We start from the raw sequence: 26,068 nt of genomic DNA, 5'->3' as shown, positions 1-26,068 counted from the left end.
CCGTGATACACATGGGGTTCAAACAAAGACTTGAGAAAAGGGTCAAGACTTGTGCTCCAACCACTGACCCCTTCCCTTCTGCATTAAGACTCCCTGTTATTGTAAAGTCTTCCCTTTCCTCTCTGCTCCCAGACGAGGTTCTCTGTCTGAACTTTCTCCTGCCCTCATTTCTGGGCAGTGGCAACCCGTGAGGAAGAAGGCTGGCAACAGCACTGTGAGGCCATAACTAAGGCATCACTGCCACCTGATGGCAGCACAGCTTAATTCTGGGCAAAAGGCATGCATAGAAAAAAATGTCAAATTTACAACTTCAAACTCAGGATATGAGTAACAGATATTAATACTTTGGTATATATATATCTGTAAGACAAGTGTTGAGTATGTACCCTAATTTTAAAAAATCCACTTATTTGGCAATATCAACTATTCAAAATTTAACTAGGACGTTAAAAAAAAAAGGCTTTAAGGGTTCAAAATGGGTGTTTATACTGCTTTAAAGAGTTAAATGTTCCTTTATCTATGTTCACCCTAATATGTTGTTTAAATTGCTAAACAATGCTTACTATAATAATTTTAATAAGTCGTTATTAATATAACTAAATTTATAATAATTTAATATATTAATCACATATTATTATAACATTGACTATAATAATTTTATACATGCTCATCCAGGTTAGATTCTAATCTGTAGTGCAGAGTCTAAATATGTGATATATTATCTATGTTGCCTTGAAGAAAGAAGGCACCTCACAAATGTTCACTGAACAAATGTTTCCTTTTTTGAATTTTTGAATTTTATTTTATTTATTTTTTTATACACCAGCCTCTTATTAGTTATCCGTTTTATACCTATTAGTGTATACATGTCAATCCCAATCTCCCAATTCATCCCACACCCCCGCCCCGCCACCTTCCCCACTTGGTGTACGTACATTTGTTCTCTACACCTGTGTCTCTATTTCTGCCCTGCGAACTGGTTCATCTGTACCATTTTTCTAGATTCCACATATATGTGTTAATGTACAATATTTGTTTTTCTCTTTCTGACTTACTTCACTCTGTATGGCAGTCTCTAGATCCATCCACGGCTCTGCAAATGGCACTATTTCATTCCCTTTTATTGCTGGGTAATATTCCATTGTATATATGTACCACATGTTCTTTATCCATTCGTCTGTCCATGGGCATTTAGCTTGCTTCCATGACCTGGCTATTGTAAATAGTGCGGCAATGAATATTGGGGTGCATGTGTCTTTTTGAATTATGGTTTTCTCTGGGTATATGCCCAGTAGTGGCATTGCTGAGTCATATGGTAATTATATTTTTAGTTTTTTAAGGAACCTCCATACTGTTCTCCATAGTGGCTGTATCAATTTACATTCCCACCAACAGTGCAAGAGGGTTCCCTTGTCTCCACACCCTCTCCAGCATCTGTTGTCTGTAGATTTTCTGATGATGCCCATTCTAACTGGTGTGAGGTGATACCTCATTGTAGTTCTGATTTGCATTTCTCTAATAATTAGTGATGTTGAGCAGCTTTTCATGTGCTTCTTGGCCATCTGTATGTCTTCTTTGGAGAAATGTCTATTTAGGTCTTCTGCCCATTTTTGGACTGGGTTGTTTGGTTTTTTAAATATTGAGCTGCATGAGCCGTTTATATATTCTGGAGATTAATCCTTTGGTGATTTGTTTGCAAATATTTTCTCCCGTTCTGAGGGTTGTCTTTTCGTCTTGTTTGTAGTTTCCTTTGCTTTGTAAAAGTTTTTAAGTTTCATTAGGTCCCATTTGTTTATTTTTGTTTTTACTTCCATTACTCTAGGAGGTGGATCAAAAAAGATCTTGCTGTGATTTATGTTAAAGAGTGTTCTTCCTATGTTTTCCTCTGAGAGTTTTATAGTGTCCAGTCTTACATTTAGGTCTTTAATCCATTTTGAGTTTATTTTTGTGTACGGTGTTAGGGAGTGTTCTGATTTCATTCTTTTACATGTAGCTGTCCAGTGTTCCCAGCACCACTTACTGAAGAGACTGGCTTTTCTCCATTGTATATCCTTGCCTCTTTTGTCATAGATTAGTTGACCATAGGTGCGCGGGTTTATCTCTGGGCTTTCTATCCTGTTCCATTGATCTATGTTTCTGTTTTTGTGCCAGTACCATATTGTCTTGATTACTGTAGCTTTGTAGTATAGTCTGAAGTCAGAGAGCCTGATTCCTCCAGCTCCATTTTTTGTTCTCAAGATTGCTTTGGCTATTCGGGGTCTTTCGTGTTTCCATACAAATTGTGAAATTTTTTGTTCTAGTTCTGTGAAAAATGCCAGTGGTAGTTTGATAGGGATTGCATTGAATCTGTAGATTACTTTGGGTAGTATAGTTATTTTCACAATATTGATTCTTCCAATCCAAGAACATGGTATACCTCTCCATCTGTTTGTATCATCTTTAATTTCTTTCATCAGTATCTTATAGTTTTCTGCATACAGGTCTTTTGTCTCCCTAGGTAGGTTTCTTCCTAGGTATTTTATTCTTTTTGTTGCAATGGTAAATGGGAGTGTTTCTTTATTTTCTCTTTCAGATTTTTCATCATTAGTGTATAGGAATGTAAGAGATTTCTGTGCATTAATTTTGTATCCTGCAACTTTACCAAATTCAATGATTAGCTCTAGTAGCTTTCTGGTGGCATCTTTAGGATTCTCTATGTATAGTATCACGTCATCTGCAAAGAGTGACAGTTTTACTTCCTCTTTTCCAATTTGTATTCCTTTTATTTCTTTTTCTTCTCTGGTTGCCATGGCTAGGACTCCCAAAACTATGTTGAATAACAGTGGTGAGAGTGGACATCCCTGTCTTGTTCCTGATCTTAGAGGAAATGCTTTCAGTTTTTCACCATTGAGAATGATGTTTGCTGTGGGTTTGTTGTATATGGCCTTTATTATGTTGAGGTAGGTTCCCTCTATGCCCACTTTCTGGAGACTTTTTATCATAAATGGGTGTTGAATTTTGTGAAAAGCTTTTTCTGCTACTACTGAGATGATCATATGGTTTTTATTCTTCACTTTGTTAATATGGTGTATCACATTGATTGATTTGCATATATTGAAGAATCCTTGCTTCCCTGGGATAAATCCCACTTGATCATGGTGTATGATCCTTTTAATGTGTTGTTGGATTCTGTTTGCTAGTATTTTGCTGAGGATTTTTGCATCTATATTCATCAGTGATATTGGTCTGTAATTTTCTTTTTTTATACTTATCTTTGTCTGGTTTTGGTATCATGGTGATGGTGGCCTCATAGAGGCCTCAAAGAATGAGTTTGGGAGTGTTCCTCCCTCTGCTATATTTTGGAAGAGTTTGAGAAGGATGGGTGTTAGCTATTCTCTAAATGTTTGATAGAATTCACCTGTGAAGCCATCTGGTCCTGGACTTTTGTTTGTTGGAAGATTTTTAATCATAGTTTCAATTTCATTACTTGTGATTGGTCTGTGCATATTTTCTCTTTCTTCCTGGTTCAGTCTTGGAAGGTTATACCTTTCTAAGAATTTGTCCATTTCTTCTAGGTTGTCCATTTTATTGGCATAGAGTTGTTTGTAGTAGTCTCTTAGGATGCTTTGTATTTCTGCGGTGTCTGTTGTAACTTCTCCTTTTTCATTTCTAATTTTATTAATTTGAGTCCTCTCTTTTTCTTGATGAGTCTGGCTGATGGTTTATAAATTTTGTTTGTCTTCTCAAAGAACCAGCTTTTAGTTTTATCCATCTTTGCTATTGTTTTCTTTGTTTCTATTTCATTTATTTCTGCTCTGATCTTTATGATTTCTTTCCTTCTACTAACTTTGGGTTTTGTTTGTTCTTCTTTCTCTAGTTCCTTTAGGTGTAAGGTTAGATTGTTTATTTGAGATTTTTCTTGTTTCCTGAGGTAGGCCTGTATTGCTATAAACTTCCCTCTTAGAACTGCTTTTCCTGCATCCCATAGGCTTTGGATCGTCGTGTTTTTGTTGTCATTTGTCTCTAGGTATTTTTTGATTTCCTCAGTGACCTCTTGGTTATTTAGTAATGTATTGTTTAGCCTCCATGTGTTTGTGTTTTTTACGTTTTTTTCTCTGTAATGATTTCTAATCTCATAGCGTTGTGGTTGGAAAAGATGCTTGATATGATTTCAATTTTCTTAAATTTACTGAGGCTTGATTTGTGACCCAAGATGTGATCTATCCTAGAGAATGTTCTGTGCGCACTTGAGAAGAAAGTGTAATCTGCTGTTTTTGGATGGAATGTCCTATAAATATCAATTAAATCTATCTGGTCTATTGTGTCATTTAAAGCTTCTGTTTCCTTATTTATTTTCATTATGGATGATCTGTCCACTGGTGTAAGTGAGGTGTTAAAGTCCCCCACTATTATTGTGTTACTGTCGATTTCCTCTTTTAGAGCTGTTAGCAGTTGCCTTATGTATTGAGGTGCTCCTATGTTGGGTGCATATATATTTATAGTTGTTACATCTTCTTCTTGGATTGATCCCTTGATCATTAGGTAGTGTCCTTCCTTGTCTCTTGTAACATTTGTTATTTTAAAGTCTATTTTATCTGATATGAGTATTGCTACTTCAGCTTTCTTTTGATTTCCATTTGCATGGAATATCTTTTTCCATCCCCTCACTTTCAGTCTGTATGTGTCCCTAGGTCTGAAGTGGGTCTCTTGTAGACAGCATATATATGGGTCTTGTTTTTGTATCCATTCAGCGAGCCTGTGTCTTTTGGTTGGGGCATTTAATCCATTTACATTTAAGGTAATTATCAATATGTATGTTCCTATTATCATTTTCTTAATTGTTATGGGTTTGTTTTTGTAGGTCCTTTTCTTCTCCTGTGTTTCCCACTTAGAGAAGTTCCTTAGCATTTGCTGTAGAGCTGGTTTGGTGGTGCTGAATTCTCTTAGCGTTTGCTTCCTCTGTAAAGCTTTTGATTTCTCCATCGAATCTGAATGAGATGCTTGCCAGGTAGAGTAATCTTGGTTGTAGGTTCTTCCCTTTCATCACTTTAAATATATCATGCCACTCCCTTCTGGCTTGCAGGGTTTCTGCTGAGAAATCAGCTGTTAACCTTATGGGAGTTCTCTTGTATGTTATTTGTCGTTTTTCGCTTGCTGCTTTCAATAATTTTTCTTTGTCTTTAATTTTTGTCAATTTGATTACTATGCGTCTCAGTGTGTTTCTCCTTGGGTTTATCACGCCTGCGACTCTCTGTGCTTCCTGGACTTGGGTGGCTATTTCCTTTCCCATGTTAGGGAAGTTTTCGACTATAATCTCTTCAAATATTTTCTCGGGTCCTTGCTCTCTCTCTTCTCCTTCTGAGACCCCTATAATGCAAATGTTGTTGCATTTAATGTTGTCCCAGAGGTCTCTTAGGCTGTCTTCATTTCTTTTCATTCTTTTTTCTTTATTCTGTTCCACGGCAGTGAATTCCACCATTCTGTCTTCTGGGTCACTTATCCGTTCTTCTGCCTCAGTTATTCTGCTATTGATTTCTTCTAGTGTATTTTTCATTTCAGTTATTGTATTGTTCATCTCTGTTTGTTTGTCCTTTAATTCTTCTAGGTGTTTGTTCTTTAATTCTTCTAGGTCTTTGTTAAATATTTCTCACATCTTCTTGATCTTTGCCTCCATTCTTTTTCCGAGGTCCTGGATCATTTTCACTATCATTATTCTGAATTCTTTATTTGGAAGGTTGCCTATCTACACTTCATTTAGTTGTTTTTCTGGGGTTTTACCTTGTTCCTTCATCTGGTACACTGCCCTCTGACTTTTCATCTTGTCTGTCTTTCTGTGAATGTGGTTTTTGTTCCACAGGCTGCAGGATTGTAGTTCTTCTTGCTTCTGCTGTCTGCCCTCTGGTGGATGAGGCTATCTGAACAAATGTTCTTTAAGTTCTTTTTATACAAACCTGATTTATGCTTACTATTAGATACAACCCCTACTGGTTTAAGTTATTTGGTTTCTTAATCCACAGTACATTTTAAAGAGCAAATGAAACCAAGGGAAAAGGAGAATTAGAGTATACATAGTATATATAGGCATTAAATATACATAAGTATACTAGGCAAAGGAAATGAGAACTTGATGCTGAAACACAAAGGCCCCCCTTAAAGAAAACCTAGAACATTCCCATAAAAAGCAGACAAAATAAGTAAAAAATTAATGTAACTTGGGCCTCTCTAATGGAGGATCTACTGTCCAGACATTTTGAGTGCACAGGACACCAGTGCACTATTAAAGCAGAACACATTATACAAGATTCATAATGATAACTAAGTCACTTTGAAAGGGTTAAATTAGGTTCCATATACTCTGCTTCAGAAGGTAAGCAACCATGAAGCACACTAGAAAGTTTTCTTTAATAGACTAAGTTTTTCAGAGCAGTTTTAGGTTTAGAGAAAAATTGATCAGAATGTATAGGGAGTTCCAATTATACCCCAAGCCCCCAAGTTTCTCCTATTATTTACGTCTTGTATTACTGTGATCCATTTGTTATAACTGACGAACCAATACTGATACATTATTATTAACTAAAGTCCATCGTTTACATTAAGGTTCACCCTTGTTGTTGTGAATTGTATGGGCTTTGACAAATGTATAGTGACACGTATCCACCATTATGATATCATAGAGAACAGTTTTACTGTCCTAAAAATCTCCTATGCTCCACCCACTAGACTCTCCCCCAATCCCCCTGAGCCCCTGGTGACCACTGATTATTTATTTATAGTTTTTCCTTTTCCAGAATGTCATAGAATTGGAATCATATAGTAGGTAATTCTTCAGACTGGCTTCTTTCATTTAGCAGTGATATACTTTTAAGGTTTCTCTATGTCTTTTCATGGTTTGATAACTTATTTCTTTTTATTACTGAAAAATATTCCATTGTGTAAATATACAACAGTTTGTTTAACCATTCACCTGATGAAGGACATCTAAGTTTTGGCAATTATTAAAAAAAAGTTGCTATAAATATCTGAGGGCAGGTTTTTGTGTAGACCTAAGTTTTTAACTAATTTGAGTAAATACCAAAGAGCATGTTAGCTGGATTATTATGTAAGAGTATGTTTAGATTTATATGAAACTGTCAAACTGTCTTCCAAAGTGGTTGTATCATTTTGCATTCCCAACAGCAATGAATGAAAATTCCTGTTGCTCCACATCTTCACCAATATTTAGTGCTGTCAGAGTTTTCAGTTTTAGTCATTCTTACAGGTGTGCACGGTATCTCACCGTTGCTTTAATTTGTAAATCCCTAATAATGTATAAGTTGGGTATTTTCCTTCCCCCAAGTGAAAGGCTATAGAGGGCCTGAGCTGGGTCCCCCAGGTCAGCTGGACTCTAGAAAGACAGTTTCTGAGGAGGAAGGTCTTGTTAAGAAGGACAGAATGCTCTGGATGTATTTACAAATGGCTATTTCCCCCTCTCCCTGCATGAGGGGATTACTCTGATTTGAAGTATGTGAACCTGGTAGGGTTCCTGGAGCTAAAACCCACAGAAGTGTGGGTGTCTCCTAAGACTGGGCCCTCCTGAAGTTATTAACTCAAGCTTGTTCACACTGAGCCTCCAGAAATTCATCAATTACAGTTTAAGTTTTGCTCTCCTGGTACTGGCTCCTGGTGACTTCCGTTCATGGGTTGGTTTCTGCTTTGGTAAGATGTGATTCTCTGTAACTGGCTAGCCATCTCTCCAGTTTGGGGGTCAGGAGTTTATCCTGTGGCCTCAGTTCTCTAATGGACCTAAAAAGATGTGTGGATATTTGGATTGTTCAGCTCTTTTCTTGCTGTTAGAAAGGGAGTGATGAAGTCCAAGCCTCTTAAAGCTGGATCAGAAGCCAGAAGTCCAGCAAGTACTTTCAAGCCACAAGTATAAACTGGCCAATGACTGGGAGAAGCTGGTCGTAACGAATGAAGAGATGAGGAACCTTAGCAGAAAAATGAAACTATCAAAAAAAGAAAAGAACCAAAGGCAAATTTTGGAAGTAAAAAGTATATATCTGAAATGAAAATTTTACGAGACAAGATTTAGAGCAGATTAGACACTATAGAAATGAGTTAGTGAATTCAAAGATGGAACAACAGAAATTATTCACACTGAAGAGCACAGAGAAAAACTACTAAGAAACAAAAGAATATCAAATAGTGTAACGTAAGTGAAATCAGAGTGCCAGAGAGAGAGAGAGTAGAGGGGAAAACTGGGGCAGAAAAATTCTGTAGGTATAATGGCTAAGATTTTGATAAAAATATCACCCTGCAGATCTGAGGATCTCGGCAAATCATGAGATAAATAAACATAAAGATAAATACCAAGAAAATATATAAATATATATTTAGATAAATATAAAGAAAATATATAAACTACAAGCAAGATAAATATAAAGAAAACTGCAACAAGGCACATCAGAGTCAAATTGCTGCAAACCAAAGATAAGGAGAAAATTATAACAGCAGCTGGAGGGAAACAACAATATAAATGACAACTGATTTCTCATCCGAGATTATGGAGGATGGATGATAAAGGTATGTCTTTAAAATACTGATACAGGAGAAAAGAGTTAATCCAGAATATTGATTAAACAACAACCGTATCAATCAACTTGACCTAATTTATTTATTTTTGGCTGTGCCATGCACCTTATGGCATCTTAGTTCCCTGACCAGGCACTGAACCCAGGCCACTGCAGTGAAAGCGCCAAGTCCTAACCACTGGACTGCCAGGGAGTTCCCAACTGTAAATATATATGTACCCAACACCGGAACACATGAATATATTAAGCAAATACCAACAGATCTAAAGGGAGAAATAGAAAGCGACACAGTAAGTCCCCTACATACGAATGAGTTCTGTTCCGAGAGTGTGTTTGGAAGGCCAATTTGTTCGTAAGTCCAACAAGGTTAGTCTAGGTACCCAACTAACACAATCAGCTATATGGTACTGTACTGTAATAGGTTTATAGTACTTTTCACACAAATAATACATAAAAAACAAACAAAAAATAAAGAAAACATTTTTGATCTTACAGTACAGTACCTTGAAAAGTACAGTAGTACAGTACAACAGCTGGTGCTCCTTAGCAGTACCAGCTACATCACCGCTGCTTTTCCACTTGCTTCCGGACATCCTACACTTGAAATAAAGATACTATACTACTGTATTCTATACAGTACAGTACAGTAAAATACACAAAAGCACAACCACTTGTAGAGGATGCATGCACGTGACAACGTAGCCAGACATGTGAACTAACTTACGTGATTGGACACGCAAACGTGTGTTCGCATCTTTCAAAGTTCACAACTTGAAGATTCGTACGTAGGGGACTTACTGTACTCATTAAAATGCTCTAACATCACTTTTTTTAAACTTACCCTCAAAGTATGGTGCTCTTGTGCTAGTAATAGTCTTAGCTCTTCATGTAGTGTTATAACTTCCAGAAACTGTCCCCATAAAGCCATTAGAAGTGAGCAAAGTTGTGCGAGATTCATATTTATAAGTTCTGCCAGTTCATCAGGATTCTCTATTTTCTGAAATGACAAGGAAAAAAATCTTTACTGCTCTCTGAGAATTACCATAACACATCTATATATATTACTGAGAATATTAATACAAAGGCAAATTTTTAGTTTTAAAAAATGTGTCTGTGTGCGCTTGCACGTGTGTGTGTGTGCTTGCATGTGTGTGTAGAGAGAGACCAACTGACCCATGGCTTTTTTCTATCTGACAGTTACTACAGCACTTTTCGACCATTTAACCAATATTTAAATACCGGAGGTATCTTGTTACTGAAATAACATCATAGTCTAAAGTTACAAATCAGGATTCTATAGAACATGATCAAATTCAAACACTAAAATACTGGGAATTTTAAACACAATGTACAAATCATGATGAAAGTTATAAAAATTTTGAAAGATGATGAAATCTTAAAATCTGATTTTTTTCCCAATCAGCTAAGTACTTAAAAGATCCGTAACTCCTCGGAAAGGACTGAGACACTCTCTAAAGTACTGCTTTGCCCTCATACCTGTGCTCCTAGATTTTATTTTGCTTGTGGGGATCCTTTCATAGAGCTGTCGGACACTTCCTTCCTTCTCTTTTCTAACAATTCACTCACCCAGTATTTACTGGGCACATTTTACATGCTCGGGCCTACATTCTACAGACACCAAGATTAATATGAAAAGTTCGCAGTCTAATGAGGAAAGAAAAGTGGGTAAACAATTACAATATACTATTATGAGTGTTCTAATAGTGGTATTAAATTATCCCATTTATTTAAATATTCACCTAAACTGATGATGGAAGTTAAGAGTACTGAATGAGATGAAGAATCTTCTAAAAGGCATTTGGTTTTCTTGAATTGATAAAATAAGAAATTCTAAACAAAGAATAACAAAGGACTATAAATCAGAATGATGTTTCTCTTTGGTCAAGCATTTTTATCATGAGGACAGGCTTTTCTTCAATACACTGAGGCAGCAGTCAGTCTTCAGGGAGGTAGTATCTTGACGCAAAAATCTGTCTTTTACTAGCAACACTAAGAAATCTACTTTAAATACATACATGGGTGCTGATCTCATTTTCCTACTGTAAAGACGGAAGAAGTCGTCTGCTCAGATTGAAGCTGACAGCCATTCCCGCCTACACACCAATGATGGCCTCATTTACGGCTCTGGATCACATCTCCCTGAGTTCTAGATCCAGCATCTACTGGATGACTGTACTTGGACAGTTCAATGTATCCCAAACTGCACTGCACCCTCCCTTTCTAAAAACAAACAAAACCCCCAAATGTTGCTTATCACATATGACCCTCTTTCTCTCAGTTTGTATTGGCTTCTTTTTGAAGTCTGCAATCCAGCAGGCTTTTCTTCCCCAACCCAAACCAAGCTTCCATTTATCTTCTTAACTAAGAGAACACTTAAAACAAAAACTCAGCAACACTAGTAAGAAAGGAAGGTATCGTGTCTTATTTACTTTTGTGACTCTGGTTACCGGTACACAGTAGTCACTCAATAAATACTTACTGGAAGAATAAATGAATGAATGAATAAGGAATTACAGGCCTCAGATAAGGAAAAAGCTCCCAGAATACAAGGACAAACTCAGAAAACGCTGACAAATTCCAGAATTCTGGAATGGAAGCTAATAGAGTCAACAGATGATAAGTACTGATTGATCAACATACACAGAAATTCTACAGAGGTGTTCTGCCCCAGGAAATGGTTTATAAATGTTATTAGAAATGAAGCTAACAAGTTTTTCATGTCTCCTAAGAACACACAAAAGATTAAAATGTACTATAAAGAAGCTGAAGCCTGCAGTATTGTTTCAAGAATGATTTTAATGGAGTTAGGAAAAGAAGACTAGAATAAGTATTTGACAGTAATTAAATAGCACTACGTAAGGCAAGCAATGCTACACCTAGTATAATCTACACACAAGTAGAACTAATTCTCCTCCAGAGAGCAAGGCTATCTAGATACCTTGTAATTATTAATGGTATTTCTCAGGGATCATGGCACCAAGGTTCTGAGAAAGGACTTTTAGTATTTTCATTATTGGGAAAAGCATCCCTTCAGGTATAAACAAATTACCCCTTTGGTTTATATAACTCTTTACAGTAAGTGTCAAAATATAAATAATAATCATTTCTTTTTTATATTAAAAAGGAAATCAGAATTAAGTTTGACAAGATCTTTTATATGTATAAATGTAAGAATAATAAGACCTTACATTTATATATTTTTTTCAAATAACATTCATTATTTTGTCCTACTCATAGAATTCACTGACCTTGTTTGATTACAAAATGGTGCTTACTTTAATAGACTTGGAAAATGGGGGAAAGCAAAACAGAAAAAAAATAAAGTTCATCTTAGTTTATAGTCTTCAATTTTTTTCAGTTATAGAGAGGAAAAAACCAGAATCATATATAGCTTTATGCCATTTTCACTGGATAACACAGTATGAGCATTTCCCTACATCATCAAACATTTGTTGAAAGCAACATTTTTAAGGTTGTACAACTTTTTTAGATTATGAGTGTCCCATGATTTCTTTAACCATTGTCCTACTGTTGGGGATTTATTTAGGTTAATGTTTTACAATATTATAAGTTACACTACATATGAATCTCTGATTGTTTATTTGGTATAAATGGAGAAGAAATACTCTTTTTGGCTTTGGATACATACTGCCAAACTAATCTCTGAGAAAGATCTACGAGGTACGAGAATCTGTATCTCACCGCATCTCAATAAGCATTACGTTGTTATTAAAAAATCACAGCTAGGTTAAAAATGATGTCAGAATATTTAAATTTTTGTTTCTTTGATAACTAAATATTTTTCATATACTTATTAGCAGTTTTTGTAATTCGGTGTCTAACCTATACTAATATGAAAAATGGGGACTAACAGGTTTTCTTATCGATTTGTAAGACCTCTTTAAATATTATTCCACCTCTTGTGTATTCTATCTGCTGTCAAAGTTTACCCTAGTTTACGTTAAATTTTATGACATCCATTTAAATACTGAAATTAAATACGAGTACATAAAAATTTATTAGTAATATTTGAATACATACGTATTATTTTTTAACACTTAGTACAGATGGATATAGAGTAAAGAATAAAACTTTTCCTTCACAGCCTCATCCTTCATGCTAGTTTTCTGTATTTTTGTTAACAGTTTGAAATGTATATGTATGTGTGTATATATATCCTTTCAAATATTTTATATGTAATCTAATCACACAAATATGATCAAATACATACAGAGCTTTTTTTAACATATAAAAATCATACTCATATTTTTCCAACTTCTTTTTTCTTTTTTCTTTTAAAGATTTTTGACGTGGACCATTTTTTTTAAAGTCTTTATTGAATTTGTTACAACATTGTTTCTGTTTTACATTTTGGTCTTTTGGCCCTGAGGCATGTGGGATCTTAGCTCCCGGATCAGGGATCGAACCCCAACACACTGTATTGGAAGGCGAAGTCTTAACCACTGGACTGCCAGGGAAGTCCCTATTTTTTCAATTAATATATCCTAGAGAGCTTTTCAGCATGAAAACAGTACCTTGCATCATAGATGAATATATATATCTTGAATTAAAGAATCCATGTCAATGCATAGAGACTTGCCTGATCCTTTCAAATGGCTACATGGGAATTGATAATTCTTTATGTCTGTTGAAATGTATTAGCACTTCTGCGGGACAGATTCCTAAATAAAAACTGTTTTGTGGCAGAGCATGTGTTTTTAATAGATGTTTTCGGAATAGACTGATGAAGTGACCTAAAAAAATGTACCAATTTCTACCCTCACCAACAGCATAGGCAGATACTAGTTTCCCTACACCCTTATCAACAATGCAGATTAGCAGTCACTTTCATTTTTGCAAATTTCATGGTCAAAAAACCCTTTTATTGTTTAAATCTGCATTTCCCTGGTTTTCAGTAAGACTTAGTGTCAGCTATGTAGCTAACTTGTTCTGCTAAGAACTGCATTTTGTACATTGCCTCTATGCATATCCCTTTTTCCCGGGAGGTGTTTTGAAACTGATACATAGGACCTCTTTATATATTGTGAGTATTAATCATTTGCCACTTTTGAGTACTGCAAATATTTTCTTCCAGTTTATTGCTTCCTTTCAACTTTATTTATATTTTATTTTGTTTTAAAGAAGTTTCAAATCATCAACACCTTATTTTGTCTTTTACTATTACTCTGAAAAAGTTATTTCATATCCTAATATCAGATTGTTTATATATACATGTATATGTAAATTTATCTTCCAAATTTTTCTGGACATTTAACTCTTCAAGTCCATTTAGAATTTGCTTCTATAGTATGGTATTTTACCACACCATTTATGTAACCCAATGTTTGAGATATTTTATCATATATTTAATTCTTAAATATATTTAGTGGCTGTTTCAGTGCTATTTAGTTTCATTGATTTGTCTTTCTAGTCTTTTAGAGAAGTCCTACTCTATTTCCATAACTATAGTTTTATATATATATATGTTAGCATCCACTTGGGCAAGTCCCTCTATATTATTATTATTCAAAAGTTTTTCTTAGTCATCCTTACCTTTCTTTAAGTGATCTTTAACATAAGTTTAAAGTTTCCAACAGGATTTTGATATAGACACATTAATATTATTAACTTGAGAAAAACTGGATCTTTCAGAGATCATTCACCTTTCCGTCTGGGAGTATCATAATGTTTATTCATTCAAATTTCCTTTAATATGTCAGTGAAACACTGTAGATTTTTTTTCCATATTAATCACAAACATCTTATTAAGATTATTTCTAAGCATATATAATTCTTTGGGGCAACTATTATAATGACATTAGCGATTTTTTAAAGAAAACACTTATCTTACTTGAACCGTGGGGAAAGCCTCTAGGATAGTATACGAAATTGTCTATCCTGCCCATGTATAATTTTACAAGGAGAAGGTAAATACCTTTTTCAAAGGTTGTCAAGTCCTCATTTAAATTTACATACAGAAATACAACCTGAAGTCAATATATTTTTGTTTGATTCATGTCTACGATTTCTTCCATTAATGTAGCTAAACAAGAGTGAAATACATAGGGATCCTAAAATAGTCAAAATATTTAGTTCCATGGGGAAGAAAAAGGAAAAATAATAATCTATTCAATTTAATTGCAAGAATGAACTAGTGGGAAAATGGTCTGAGACAAACTGATCTCTTGAAATAAAACAAACTTTCATTTCTAAACAATATCACTTTACAAAAATATGTAAGTTTAAGTAATGCTTAAAAAATTTTTTCCAGAAATTCTTTGAGTGAACTAATAAGAGAAAAAGGACACTTCTGATCAGTTAATTGTCTTTGCTATTTCATTTATATGCACAATAATATACATTTTAAAGATAATTTAACTTCACGTTCAAGTCAAATGTTGTTTGATCAACTAAGGTGTGTTTCTACCTAGATCAACAATTTTATCTTTGCATTTTAGAAAGGATAAATAATTAATATTTTCTTCAATAAAATACTTAGAAAACAGAATCCACTCAAATAACTTGGTAACGTGAATTTTAAAAATGCAAGTACCTTGACTTCTTCACATAATTCAGTAAGTCGCGCTTCCACATCCATTTCCTCTGAAAGGAGTAAAGAGTAATTGGAGGAAGTATCTCAATGTTAGCTCTGTAAACTGTTTTTGAAATTATAGAAATAAATTAAATTACCTTTAAAAAACCAGAAGGTTGCAAAATATCCGGACTATATTAAATGAATTAAATTTCAATGTAATATATTTTTCTAAACACATTAATCATGCAGGTAATGTGATAATTAGTAAATTCTATGTTCTGATTACAGGCATACCTCAAAAATATTGCAGTTCGGTTCCAGACCACTGCAAAAGAGTGAAAACTGCAATAAAGCTAATTACATGAATTTTCTGGTTTCCCAGTGCATATAAAAGTTACATTTACACTATACTGTAGTCTATTAAGTATGCAATAGCATTATGTCTAAAAAAACAATGTACATACTTTAATTTAAAAATATTTTATTGCTAAAAAAATGCCAACCATAATCTGAGCCTTCAGTGAGCTGTAATCTTTTTGAAATAGTAACATAAAAAAATCACTGATCACAGATCACCATAATAAAATAATGATAATAATGAAAAAGCTTGAAATATTGAGAGAACTACCAAAATGTGATACAGAGACACAAAGTGAGCAAATGCTGTTGGGAAAAATGCTGTCAACAGACTTGCTTGCCGTAGGGTTGCCATAAATCTTCAATTTGTGGAAAACACAGTATCCATGAAGCGCAATACAGTGAGGTATGCCTGTATTAAGTAGCGGGTTTCTGTTCTCATAAGAGGCTAACACTGTCACGGAACTACTGACTATATACCTCAAGTAACTTGCACAACTGCATCACAGAAAAGATAAAACATACAACTAAGGTTTTATTGCATTTCACATATTATAAATTCCAGTGATCTTAGCATTTTGTATTACATATGTACATGCTTCACTTTTTACAAAAGCTTTGCTTGTTACAGTAGGTATAGTTCAAGTCAAAATAATTTTTATAACCAAAACATATAAAGCATGCCTGGAATATAAGCTGTTTAATGAAAATGAATGACAAAATCCTTTTCGACCAAAAGTAAGTTTATATTTTAGTTTAATAAATTGAGTTTTCTATCAGACAGTCTAAAACCGAGGCAATTTTTTCCCATATAATCCTGACTTATTTAATGTACGCTACAACCATTTACAAAGGGGGGTGCAGATTAATTTACAATCAAAATGGTAATATTTACAAAGGAGTACAGAAACTAACAGAATAGAAGACCTATTAGTTACTTTTTGCAGGGAAGACATTTCGCTAAAGCCTGAAATATCATGTTTAGATACACTCAGTTTTTCTCCAGAAATCAAACTAAAATGAGTTCTCCTAAGAGAACTCTTAACAGCATAGGGTCAGCACACAACATTTCATAATCTTGTTGCTGTAAGGGAGTTTAACTGATCATTCTCACACAAAAGCAAGAATACATTCTGTGACATCCCTGAATTCATTCACCAGCTCACTGTCTCGTAAGGTACACTGAATGTTTACAACTTGATAAAAAGAATGATAAGCATTTAAATTTGATAAAATAAGCAGTTACACTGATGTGCTGAACACAACCAAGCTATGATGGGAACAACAAACACTCTGTTGGTAATTAAAACCAGGAGGACACACAAATGTTTTGTAATTCACAAAATATATAAATAACCCACTGATAACTAAAGAAATCTGCTGAGATTTCAAAAATCATTTCACCGTCAGGTAAATCAGTGGCTTCTAAGGTTAGGTTTTCCAAAAAAAAAAGAAAATATCTGGCAGACCCAGTATTAAAATCATAACTTCCATATGCCAACATCTGTTTTCACATCACTCATGATGTTTTCCTTTGATAGAAGAAAATCAGCAAAATGGTCTTAGTAGGTTACATATCCTACCTATGAATTTTTAAAAAATGAAAATAAACTTTCTAGAGTTTTGATACTCTTTTCTCATCTTTACATACAAGAGCCTAAGTGCAGAAACTGGTCCATTTGCATTATGGTTCGTGAGAGCTACTTCAATGCAAACACCTTCAGGGATGCTTAAATGCAAAACTTAACTTCAAAACATTTGAGTTGAAATGATTTCAACATCATTTAGGATTTTAACTGAGTTTAATTAATTTTTCTTTTAAAAATGCCTATATATCTATTTATACAATTTTATAGAAATGTATACAGGTTATTTTCTTACAATTTTTCTTTTCGGAAGCGCCATGCGGTGTGATCTCAGTTCCCCAACCAGGGACTGAACCCGGGCCATGGCAGCGAAAGCCTGGAATACTAACCACTAGGCCACCAGGGAACTCCCTACAAACTTTTTTTTAACTTGGCTCCTCCTGCTAATCGAAGGTGGCAGCTTAGAACACATCCTTCCACATTTTCAAATATATACATATATGAGAGCTGGAGTCACTGTTTTACAAAAATGGGTGTATTTTACAAACCTGCTGCAATTTGCTTTTTTTCTCTCAGCAGTACTCCACGTAAATGGGATATGCAGCCCTAAAGCACTTTTTTCAAATGGCTGCATAATATCCCTTGGTGTGGGTACCTCAAAGTCCATTCTTTGCTGAATGATGGGCATTTATCTTTGTTTTCAGTGTTTTGCCACTAAGAATACTGTGATCAACATGCGTGTACATATACCGTTACATACGAGTACTCCTTTCCGTGCTACAGATGAACAAAAATGGAGTTGCTAGGTCGAAAGGTAAATGTATCTTAAATTTATCTTCTAAATCTATCCACCCTCTCATCTACTCATTCATTCAACAGATATTCATAGCATAGTTCAGATAATGCCAATACACTGCTAGGAGTTAAGGATAAAAGATATCTCAAAAAAAGTGTTATTTAACTAACTTCACTATGTTTTAGTTTTGAATCAAGTCTTTTCCCACCCAACCAAATACTGGGCCCTTCTTTATATAGGCCTTATTATATGAGCAGCGTTTTTTAAAATTATTTAGCATTCTCACATCTAAATTGATAGGCTGACAATACAATAGTTAATGAGAAGTGTATTTTTATTGCTAAAAAGAACACTAAAACATGTCATAAACGACCATAATTTCACACCATGAATTCTTTAATTTTATAATTAAGTTACTTAATGAGAATACAAAATTATATTCTAAAATAATGATCATAAATAAATCTTCAACCTTTCTTTTTTCCTTCCTGATAAGAAGATAAGTTTCTCGCTTCACAGTTTTAGTGAAAACTGACCCAATTTAAGTATTTCTGGGCTAGTTTTCATTTGAGAAATGTGGAGAAAGATTTTGGCTCCTTAATTTCCTTTTGTCCATACTTCTGAAAACTGAGAAACAAATGCTGTGACTTAATTTTATTTTTTATTTCTACAGCTTTTCGTAACTTTTAAAAAATGTAATAGTGATGGTCTATTCAACGCCAAGTAAAAACTTTCAATATACTTATGGAAAGATAATAAATTAAGTACTATTGCTGTTCAAGAACAAAAGTCTATAACATATAGGGAAATATATCAATAAAATAATGAGATCACAATATTTCCTTTCAAATGTGTAACATATCTGGATAGTGGTGACTTGATATTACTGTATTTTGCTTTTTAAACTTAGAAAAATAAAAAATAAATACAAATTGACTCAAAAAACAAAGCCAGGTACTAAAGATGCTTCTCTCTTTAATTCTATAATGCATGAAATTAGCTTCAGTTTTTAAACCACATTTTATTATCCTTAGCCCTACCCAAAGACAAACTGACTTTGAACAAATTTAGGCATTACCATTAAACCAACAAATTCTGACAATGAACATGGTTTCCAAAAAGTGCTCTTTGTAGGAACTCTAAAATGAGTATGTTAAAAGCCAAAGAAATCTTTGCATTTAACATTTCCAGTTTTAAATAAAAACTTCAACATTAAAATTAATTACAAATTAACCAAAGCTTATCTACAAACCAAACTGATTCTAATAGTAAGTTCTTAAATAAGGGTGGTAGGAACATACAATATTAAGAAATACATATTTATGAAATTTGACACTAATTTAAAGCAAAATTTCCTGCTAATTAAAAGGGATTATTTACTTAACCTATTTGTAAACATACCTAGACAGGTGTCTTTCTGGGTTGGTGGCTGTTTTCTTCTGAGAAGGCGCTCATAAAGGACCTGCATGTTGGCCTTGGCTAGTTACAAGGATTGCACACAGCACTAGTTACTATACTCCTTTTACAATAAAATTTATTAGAATTTTCCAATTTGTTATTAATAGTTTTAGTATTGATCCGATAGTGCAGTTAGATTAGAACACTAAAGCAAAATCTTTCAGTTAGTTAATTAGCTTATTAGAATTACAAATGATGTACATTCACGTTTATGTTACTTTGTTCTTTTTTCTATTTAAGTGTATGTGCCACTCAACATTTCATAATCCAATATTATTTTTATGTTTTAATTTCTTAAACTCAGAATTTTAGAGTTGGCAGGGGTCTCAGAGGTCAGCGAGGTCAACCCCCTGCCTTTACAAGTCTAGAGACCGGGGCCCCAAAAGGTTACATGACTTGGTAAAGCCTAGATTCCAGAATTCCTGACACCCATTTTCAGTAAGAGTTCCTTGCACCAACCCAATATTTAACTGTATGTCATCAAAAAAATGTACATCATTCATCTACGAGAAAAGAAAAAGACACAAGCAGAACAGAATTCAAGGCATTATTTTTCAAAAGGGAATAGAGTTTAGATACACTCCTCACACCATGGTGGAATTTAAGACTTTTAAATATATACATATTTGAAAACTCAAGAAAAGTGCTAAATAGTAGAAGGAAATAGAATACATCCTCTAATCAAGAACTACTTTACAAACTTACTAAAACTGGTGAATATAATGATGTTTAGTCAACAGTGTTTTACAGAAATATTATCTAGTGCCTACAATCTAATTTTGCTAGGATAAAAATAAACAATGTTAATAGTTCAGAATATGCAATAGCTTTATTTTGAATAGTTAATAATATTTTTAGATGTTTTCCTAGAATATGCATTCAAGAATAAACTAAAATTCACAATAAATAGAAAATATAAATAATGAAAAGTTTAAGAATAACACAAAGTATCACTGATAAATATTTACTGAAGATGAATCTTGAATTTAAAAATCCCTAGGAAACTACTATAAAGTATGTGCTGATGTCTATGTACTTTTCAATTATCAACAAAAACTGTATTGTGCTATTTCATTCATTCATCCATTCAACAAATATATTTTGAGTAAACACCATGTGTAAGGTACTAATAATTTTATTCTACCACTACTATTTGCTTATTTGAAACTGAAGTCTAGGGGTTTGCTTTAGAATTTTATTTTCTGATAAAATATTTTAAGCAAATAATTTGGAATAAAATTGATATTCATTTAGTAACTGACTCCTGAAATTAAACATAAGGGCTCTTTTAATTATGATATTTTCTACATTATATTCATAAGCCCAAAGTAATATATATGTGCCATAAAAGCCATCCTTACCCCAAAGTAAAAACCTTATAAATAAATGAATTATCATACTGAAGTTAGATAAATTAGCGCTAATACTGTCTAAGCTATTTGAAATAAATCTTTGCCTTTGAAAAGAGATGCTTGTTTCCTTTAAACATTATTTCCTTTTGTACAGAAATTTTTTTTATAAGTTAAAATGTGGTTCAAGTGTTTTTCCATTCGGAAACATTACACGTGAAAACTCTTTGAAAATTCCGTGCACGCAGCATGGACAGGCCCGCCTCACACAGGGCTCTCTGTACTAACCCACAAGAACCCCACCCAGCTGTGGGAGTCTCTCCTATCTCTCTCAGTGCTGAACTGACTCCTTATTAAGGGAACGGGGATGTCAAAGCTCTTCAAAGACCTAGAAGAGGCCTGCTCTTTCCTCAGCACTTTGCTCAGCCCGAAGGAATTCCTCCGTTAACCAGTTTTCCTTGTGGAGCTTCCTCACACCTTCTGCTTTCTGGATGCCCTCCTCTTTCCTTCCTGATGCATTCAGCACATCTGGACCCCTTCAATCCTCCTGCCCTTAGAATGGAAACCAGTTTGCATAAACAGTCCCAGTTACTTACAGGTAGTAAGTGACAGCAATGGTGCACACATGCACATGCAGTCCTGAGCACTACACGATGTTGCCTCCACGAATTCAACATCCAAACTACTAACAGATTCTCCTATAGAAATGCGATTACACATGGTTTCTGTGTCATACCACTACTTCTCAGTAACATGGTATCGCCCTTCATTAACATTATGGTTTAATAGTTTTGTGGTCTGACCACTAAACCTAAATTAACCAAAATTTATCATATAATTCTCCTAAGAAAATGTGTTTGAATCCCAAAGAAACAAATTAAAAAATACATGAAGCATAATTTTTCCGTTAATTGAGGATTAGTGATAGCTTAAATTAGTTCTATTCTACAAACAATTCTTTCATTTTCAAAAAAGAACATTTTTAAAAGTTTACATTTGAGGCAGTGGTCTCTTAAAGGATTTTCCTAAGGGAAATAGAAGATTCTAAGTACATGAAACAGCAAGGAAAAAGAATATTCCAGAGAATAGTAATCAAAAGGTTTCCGTACCACCATTTTTGACTTGAGGAAGAATACATGAGCAAAAAAGAACAAACATTTTCCTACTGCTTGTAAAACTGGGGGTACACTGGGATCCTTGAATTAAGCATTCTAAATAGTCAACTGAATGATATCTGTTTCTAGTCAAGTCAGGAAAGTGTGCACTGAACTGAATGATAATGAAATTAATCCAACCCGTGGGAGCATCTGCTGACAGGCAGCGGTACAACAGCCAGCCTGTTCTCACAGCTGAACCTCAGTGAGGTACAGATCACTTTCTTACAATTCTTTTGTATCTCAAAATAGGCAGTTATAAAAACGGGCTAATTAGTCTCAAACCCAAGAATTATTTTCAGTAACTGACTATTTTTGATAGTGCATCAATATTGTTAAAAGACTGAGATCCTTGAGGAACAAAGAAATAAGTAAGAACAGTGATTAATTTCAGTAAAATTTAAAAAGTAATTTCTGATTTATTCAAGTATGTAATGATGAAAATAATTTATTCTGAAGAGATAATTAAAATGTGCTTTTTATGATGAGCTTATAAAACTTTTATAAGTAAAAGCTTATAAAACTTTCATAAAATGTCTGAATAAAAACATTTTTGCAAATCTCAATAATTTATCTTCTGTGAACTGATATATGTATTTTGTAAACTACAAGTGGTATACAAAATCAAGGCAATATGATTTTTTATTATGTATTACAATATACATGCAGATATTAATGTTGGACAAAAACCGAAGACTGGTGTTTTAAAATTATTTTTTAAATGTTCAGAATGTTAAAACTGAGTAATGTTATTATTTTCTGAAATGAAATAAAAGAAATAAGATCTGATATCACTTAAAACCAAACATATTTAAAAAAAAGGTCCCAAGTACCTACAATCTGCTTAGACTGTTAAATATTTGGAAGTATGGATTTAATTTACCTTACTTAATCTATCTAATTTCTCTTCCCTATCTAATAATTCTATGGATAATTACATTTGTTTTCTAGTAAGCTTTCTGCTTGTATTCTAAGAGAAGTAGTAATACTGACATACTGTTTTAAAAAAATCTATCAAAAGACTCATTTCAAACTTAGCACCAAGAAATTATTTCTCAATATCATACAGTTTTTTTAATTTCAGAAAGTAATTATCAAAGATTGAAAAAGATGGAGTTGAGAGAGAAGTAAAAGTGAAGCACATAAACCTAGTTTTAGTATAGAAACTATGGCCAAGCTGATAACTAGCAATATGAGAATGAAGAGAGTGCCTTGAACTAAAGCAGAGGTCTGGCTACTTTCAACATACCCAGTTCTAGTTTCTGACAAGAGGGAAGCTCTTCCGTTACCGTAATGAAGTAGCTGTGCAGCCCCTTGAAGGCCATCAGGAGGGTGGCGCAGAGGGTGTAATGGAAACGGTAGGCGTGACGCAGGAAGGAGTCTGCAATGATGAAGCTGAAGCCCTAAACAAGGAGTCGATTTGGGACACGCTGTTAGTAACCAAGAGTCTAAAAATAGCACACTTGAAGCTTAGAAAAATAAAGGATTTACAAGTCACAGTTAATTCTAAACCGGATAAGAAATCTAGCAATATCTTAGGGAGTTGTTCTCGTTCACACAAGTAATTTAAACACAGGAAACTTCGACTGAGTGGTACTCCACTTTTGTAGTCTGAGCCCCCTTTTCTTTCAGGGGAGTAATGGCTGTACTCATACTGCTGCAAGCTGGGTCTCAACTCTGGCAGTGACTCTTTACAAGCACCTTTGCAATGATTCTACCAGTTGTGTGAAGGGAACAGGGGGAGACAGTAAGTAATAAGTTAAAAAAGGCCCCGGCTGTCAAAGATCTCTATCCATTAAGTCTTGTAAAATCTTGAAGTATCAGGTTCGTTTTCAAAAAAACAACTGGAACCAACCAATCTGTTAAGATCATATTTAATTAGATATGTAAGTTGTTGAGCTCAAATAATTAACAAAAGAACGATCACATTCACAAACATAACAGTTAAAACAAATTTCATTCAAAGTAAGAAAGAAAAGAGGATTTATAAACATATCAGTTCTTACGTCTGGTGATAACTGTTTTGTGTAGTTAATACCAAAGACCACACTTTCAAGAGTAGGAATCACAGAATCTTTGTTTTGTGCTGGTGCATTTCTGTTTAACCAAGTAGTCTTCACAGGGCGAGGAAAGCTGGAGGAACAAGCATCACATTATTATTGTCAAAAGAGTCTATTTATAGCGTTAAGTTAAATGTTTACAAAAGAAAGTCTTAGAGGGACAGAATAAAAAGCAAGGGCTTTGCAAGGCCTTGATTTCTAAACTCTTCTTAAAGTAACTTTACAATTTTTCCTTTAAGAATTTGAGGTAAAGTACTGGCTAACTATAAGAAGGCCAAAGCATTTGACTGGTTGGCAGCCTGGCAAAAGGGAAAAGACAGGAAAGTAAATCAAATGTACCATAAGCAGAGAGCAGCCTTCATTTGCAAAATGAATTTGTTTTGCAAAAATGAAATATCTAGACCCTAGCAACGAGGGTGTCGCAAGTCATTGGTAAATACCACTTGCTATGAAGTGTTTCTTAAAATTGAGTCAAAGAAGCTGTACCTAAAAAAATCAAATATAAGAAACAAGTTATGCAAAAAACAAGCAAAGAAAAATCCTAACCTCAGTTACTTTAAATAATTGATTTAATGCCTATAGTTGGGTTGATCATAGAAATTGTTTTATATAAATATAATATTTAGGGACTTCCCTGGTGGCGCAGTGGTTAAGAATCTGCCTGCCAATGCAGGGGACACAGGTTCGAGCCCTGGTCTCAGAAGATCGCACATGCCGCAGAGCAACTAAGCCCGAGCGCCACAACTACTGAGCCTGCGCTCTAGAGCCCGTGAGCCACAACTACTGAGCCCACGCGCCACAACTACTGAAGCCCGCATGTCTAGAGCCCGTGCTCTGCAACAAGAGAAGCCACCACGATGAGAAGCCCGCACACCACAATGAACAGTAGCCCCCACTCGCCACAACTAGAGAAAGCCCCCGCACAGCAATGAAGACCCAATGCAGCCAAAAATAAAAATAAATAAATTAAAATAATAATAATTATGTTTAAAAATGTAATACTGTAAACTAAAAATTTTTTCATTTAGTTTAGAGGACTAAAAAGTCCAGCTATAACAAAACTTCAGGAGAAACCCTGCATTTATAGAAGCATAAACAGTGAGGAACACTACCGTTAACAGGACCCCTCTACCAGCGTGCCACCAGCAAAAAGCTTTCCTTCCCCTTGCCTTGCTTTCCTTCCCGATCCTCTCCTTTACAGGCAAAGAAGGGCACAGCTCTAGCAGCGAGAGAGGGGACATCAGAGCCCAGGGCAGTGACAGAAAGAGCAGCAACCCCAGTTGTCGCAGGCGCCTCAGTCTCTTCTCCAATCGCCAACCAGAGCCAACAGCTAGTCCTCTTGGCTTCTGATTCTGAGCCAAAAATGTCCTCTCCTTGCAGTGAACGGTCTCTAGGAGATGAGCCGCCTCTCCCCACCAGTCTGTGCAAGAGCTGCAGTACGGCAGGAGGAATCGCACACTGAGTCACCAGGACGAGCTCTCCGTACTCAGCGATTAGAGAGCGGCACTGATAACCCGAGCTAACCGCTAGGGACCGTTCGCGCATTTCTTCCGAAAAGAAACGAAGCCATTGTTATAAAGAAAAAGGAATGCTAGAAATAGCTTCGTTAGGGATTCTTAATGAAATCACAAAACTAAGAAATTTGGAAAACTGCAGGAATGTATTTTATAAACAGATTAAAAACTTTTAGCATTAAAACCTAACAGGCTATTCATATAAAAGTAATATTGTATACTACTTATTCGAAAGTTATATTTCAAAAAAACATACTTTCCTGTCAAAGAAGTTTCATTGAGTTATTATGATGTTAAATATTAATTTATTTAATCAACATCTAAAATTGTTTTGAATAAGTTTATAATAAAATTATATATAATCATAGGAACACTTTCCTGTTTACAAAAGTTATAGCAACTGAGAACAAGCTCTCAAAGGTCTAACAGGAAAGACAAAAATGGCAAAACAACCAGTTCCAGATCTTACTACAGAATAAGGAAGGCAAAGCAGGCCATCAGGAGAAACAGACGTCTTCCTGGCCCATGCTCTAAAGACATCACGGGACAACACAGGGGAAGTCGGGCTCACAATTTTTACAGCAACGTAAACACATGCAACAGGCTGTTACTTGGGGAAAATATGTTAAATTGTCTTGGTTTTCTATAAACTCTGAAGTAGGTAATTCTACAAAATCACCTACTTAGTT

The 26,068-nt window shown here is 34.6% G+C and overlaps 1 protein-coding gene across 20 annotated transcripts in view; it reads right to left on the bottom strand.

Annotated features, from left to right (window-relative positions):
- Window positions 1-26,068, bottom strand: part of FAM135A (family with sequence similarity 135 member A) — a 121,266-nt gene that overhangs the window by 33,167 nt on the left and 62,031 nt on the right. For 13 of the 20 annotated variants that reach the window (XM_082404980.1, XM_082404961.1, XM_082404972.1 and 10 more), the window contains 5 exons: window positions 23,812-23,938; window positions 23,055-23,208; window positions 19,246-19,323; window positions 15,124-15,173; window positions 9,391-9,546 (listed from right to left, as the gene is read on the bottom strand). In XM_082404980.1, the coding sequence (XP_082261106.1) occupies window positions 9,391-9,546; window positions 15,124-15,173; window positions 19,246-19,323; window positions 23,055-23,208; window positions 23,812-23,938 (565 nt within the window). Of the gene's footprint in view, window positions 1-9,390; window positions 9,547-15,123; window positions 15,174-19,245; window positions 19,324-23,054; window positions 23,209-23,811; window positions 23,939-24,204; window positions 24,675-26,068 lie in introns of those variants that run through there. The other 7 variants (XM_082404974.1, XM_082404977.1, XM_082404963.1 and 4 more) reach the window with 3 other exon arrangements.

The sequence above is a fragment of the Balaenoptera borealis genome (assembly GCF_965194805.1).
Source record: "Balaenoptera borealis genome assembly, chromosome: 9".
Lineage (NCBI taxonomy): Eukaryota > Metazoa > Chordata > Mammalia > Artiodactyla > Balaenopteridae > Balaenoptera > Balaenoptera borealis.
This window is presented reverse-complemented; position numbering and strand designations above follow the sequence as displayed.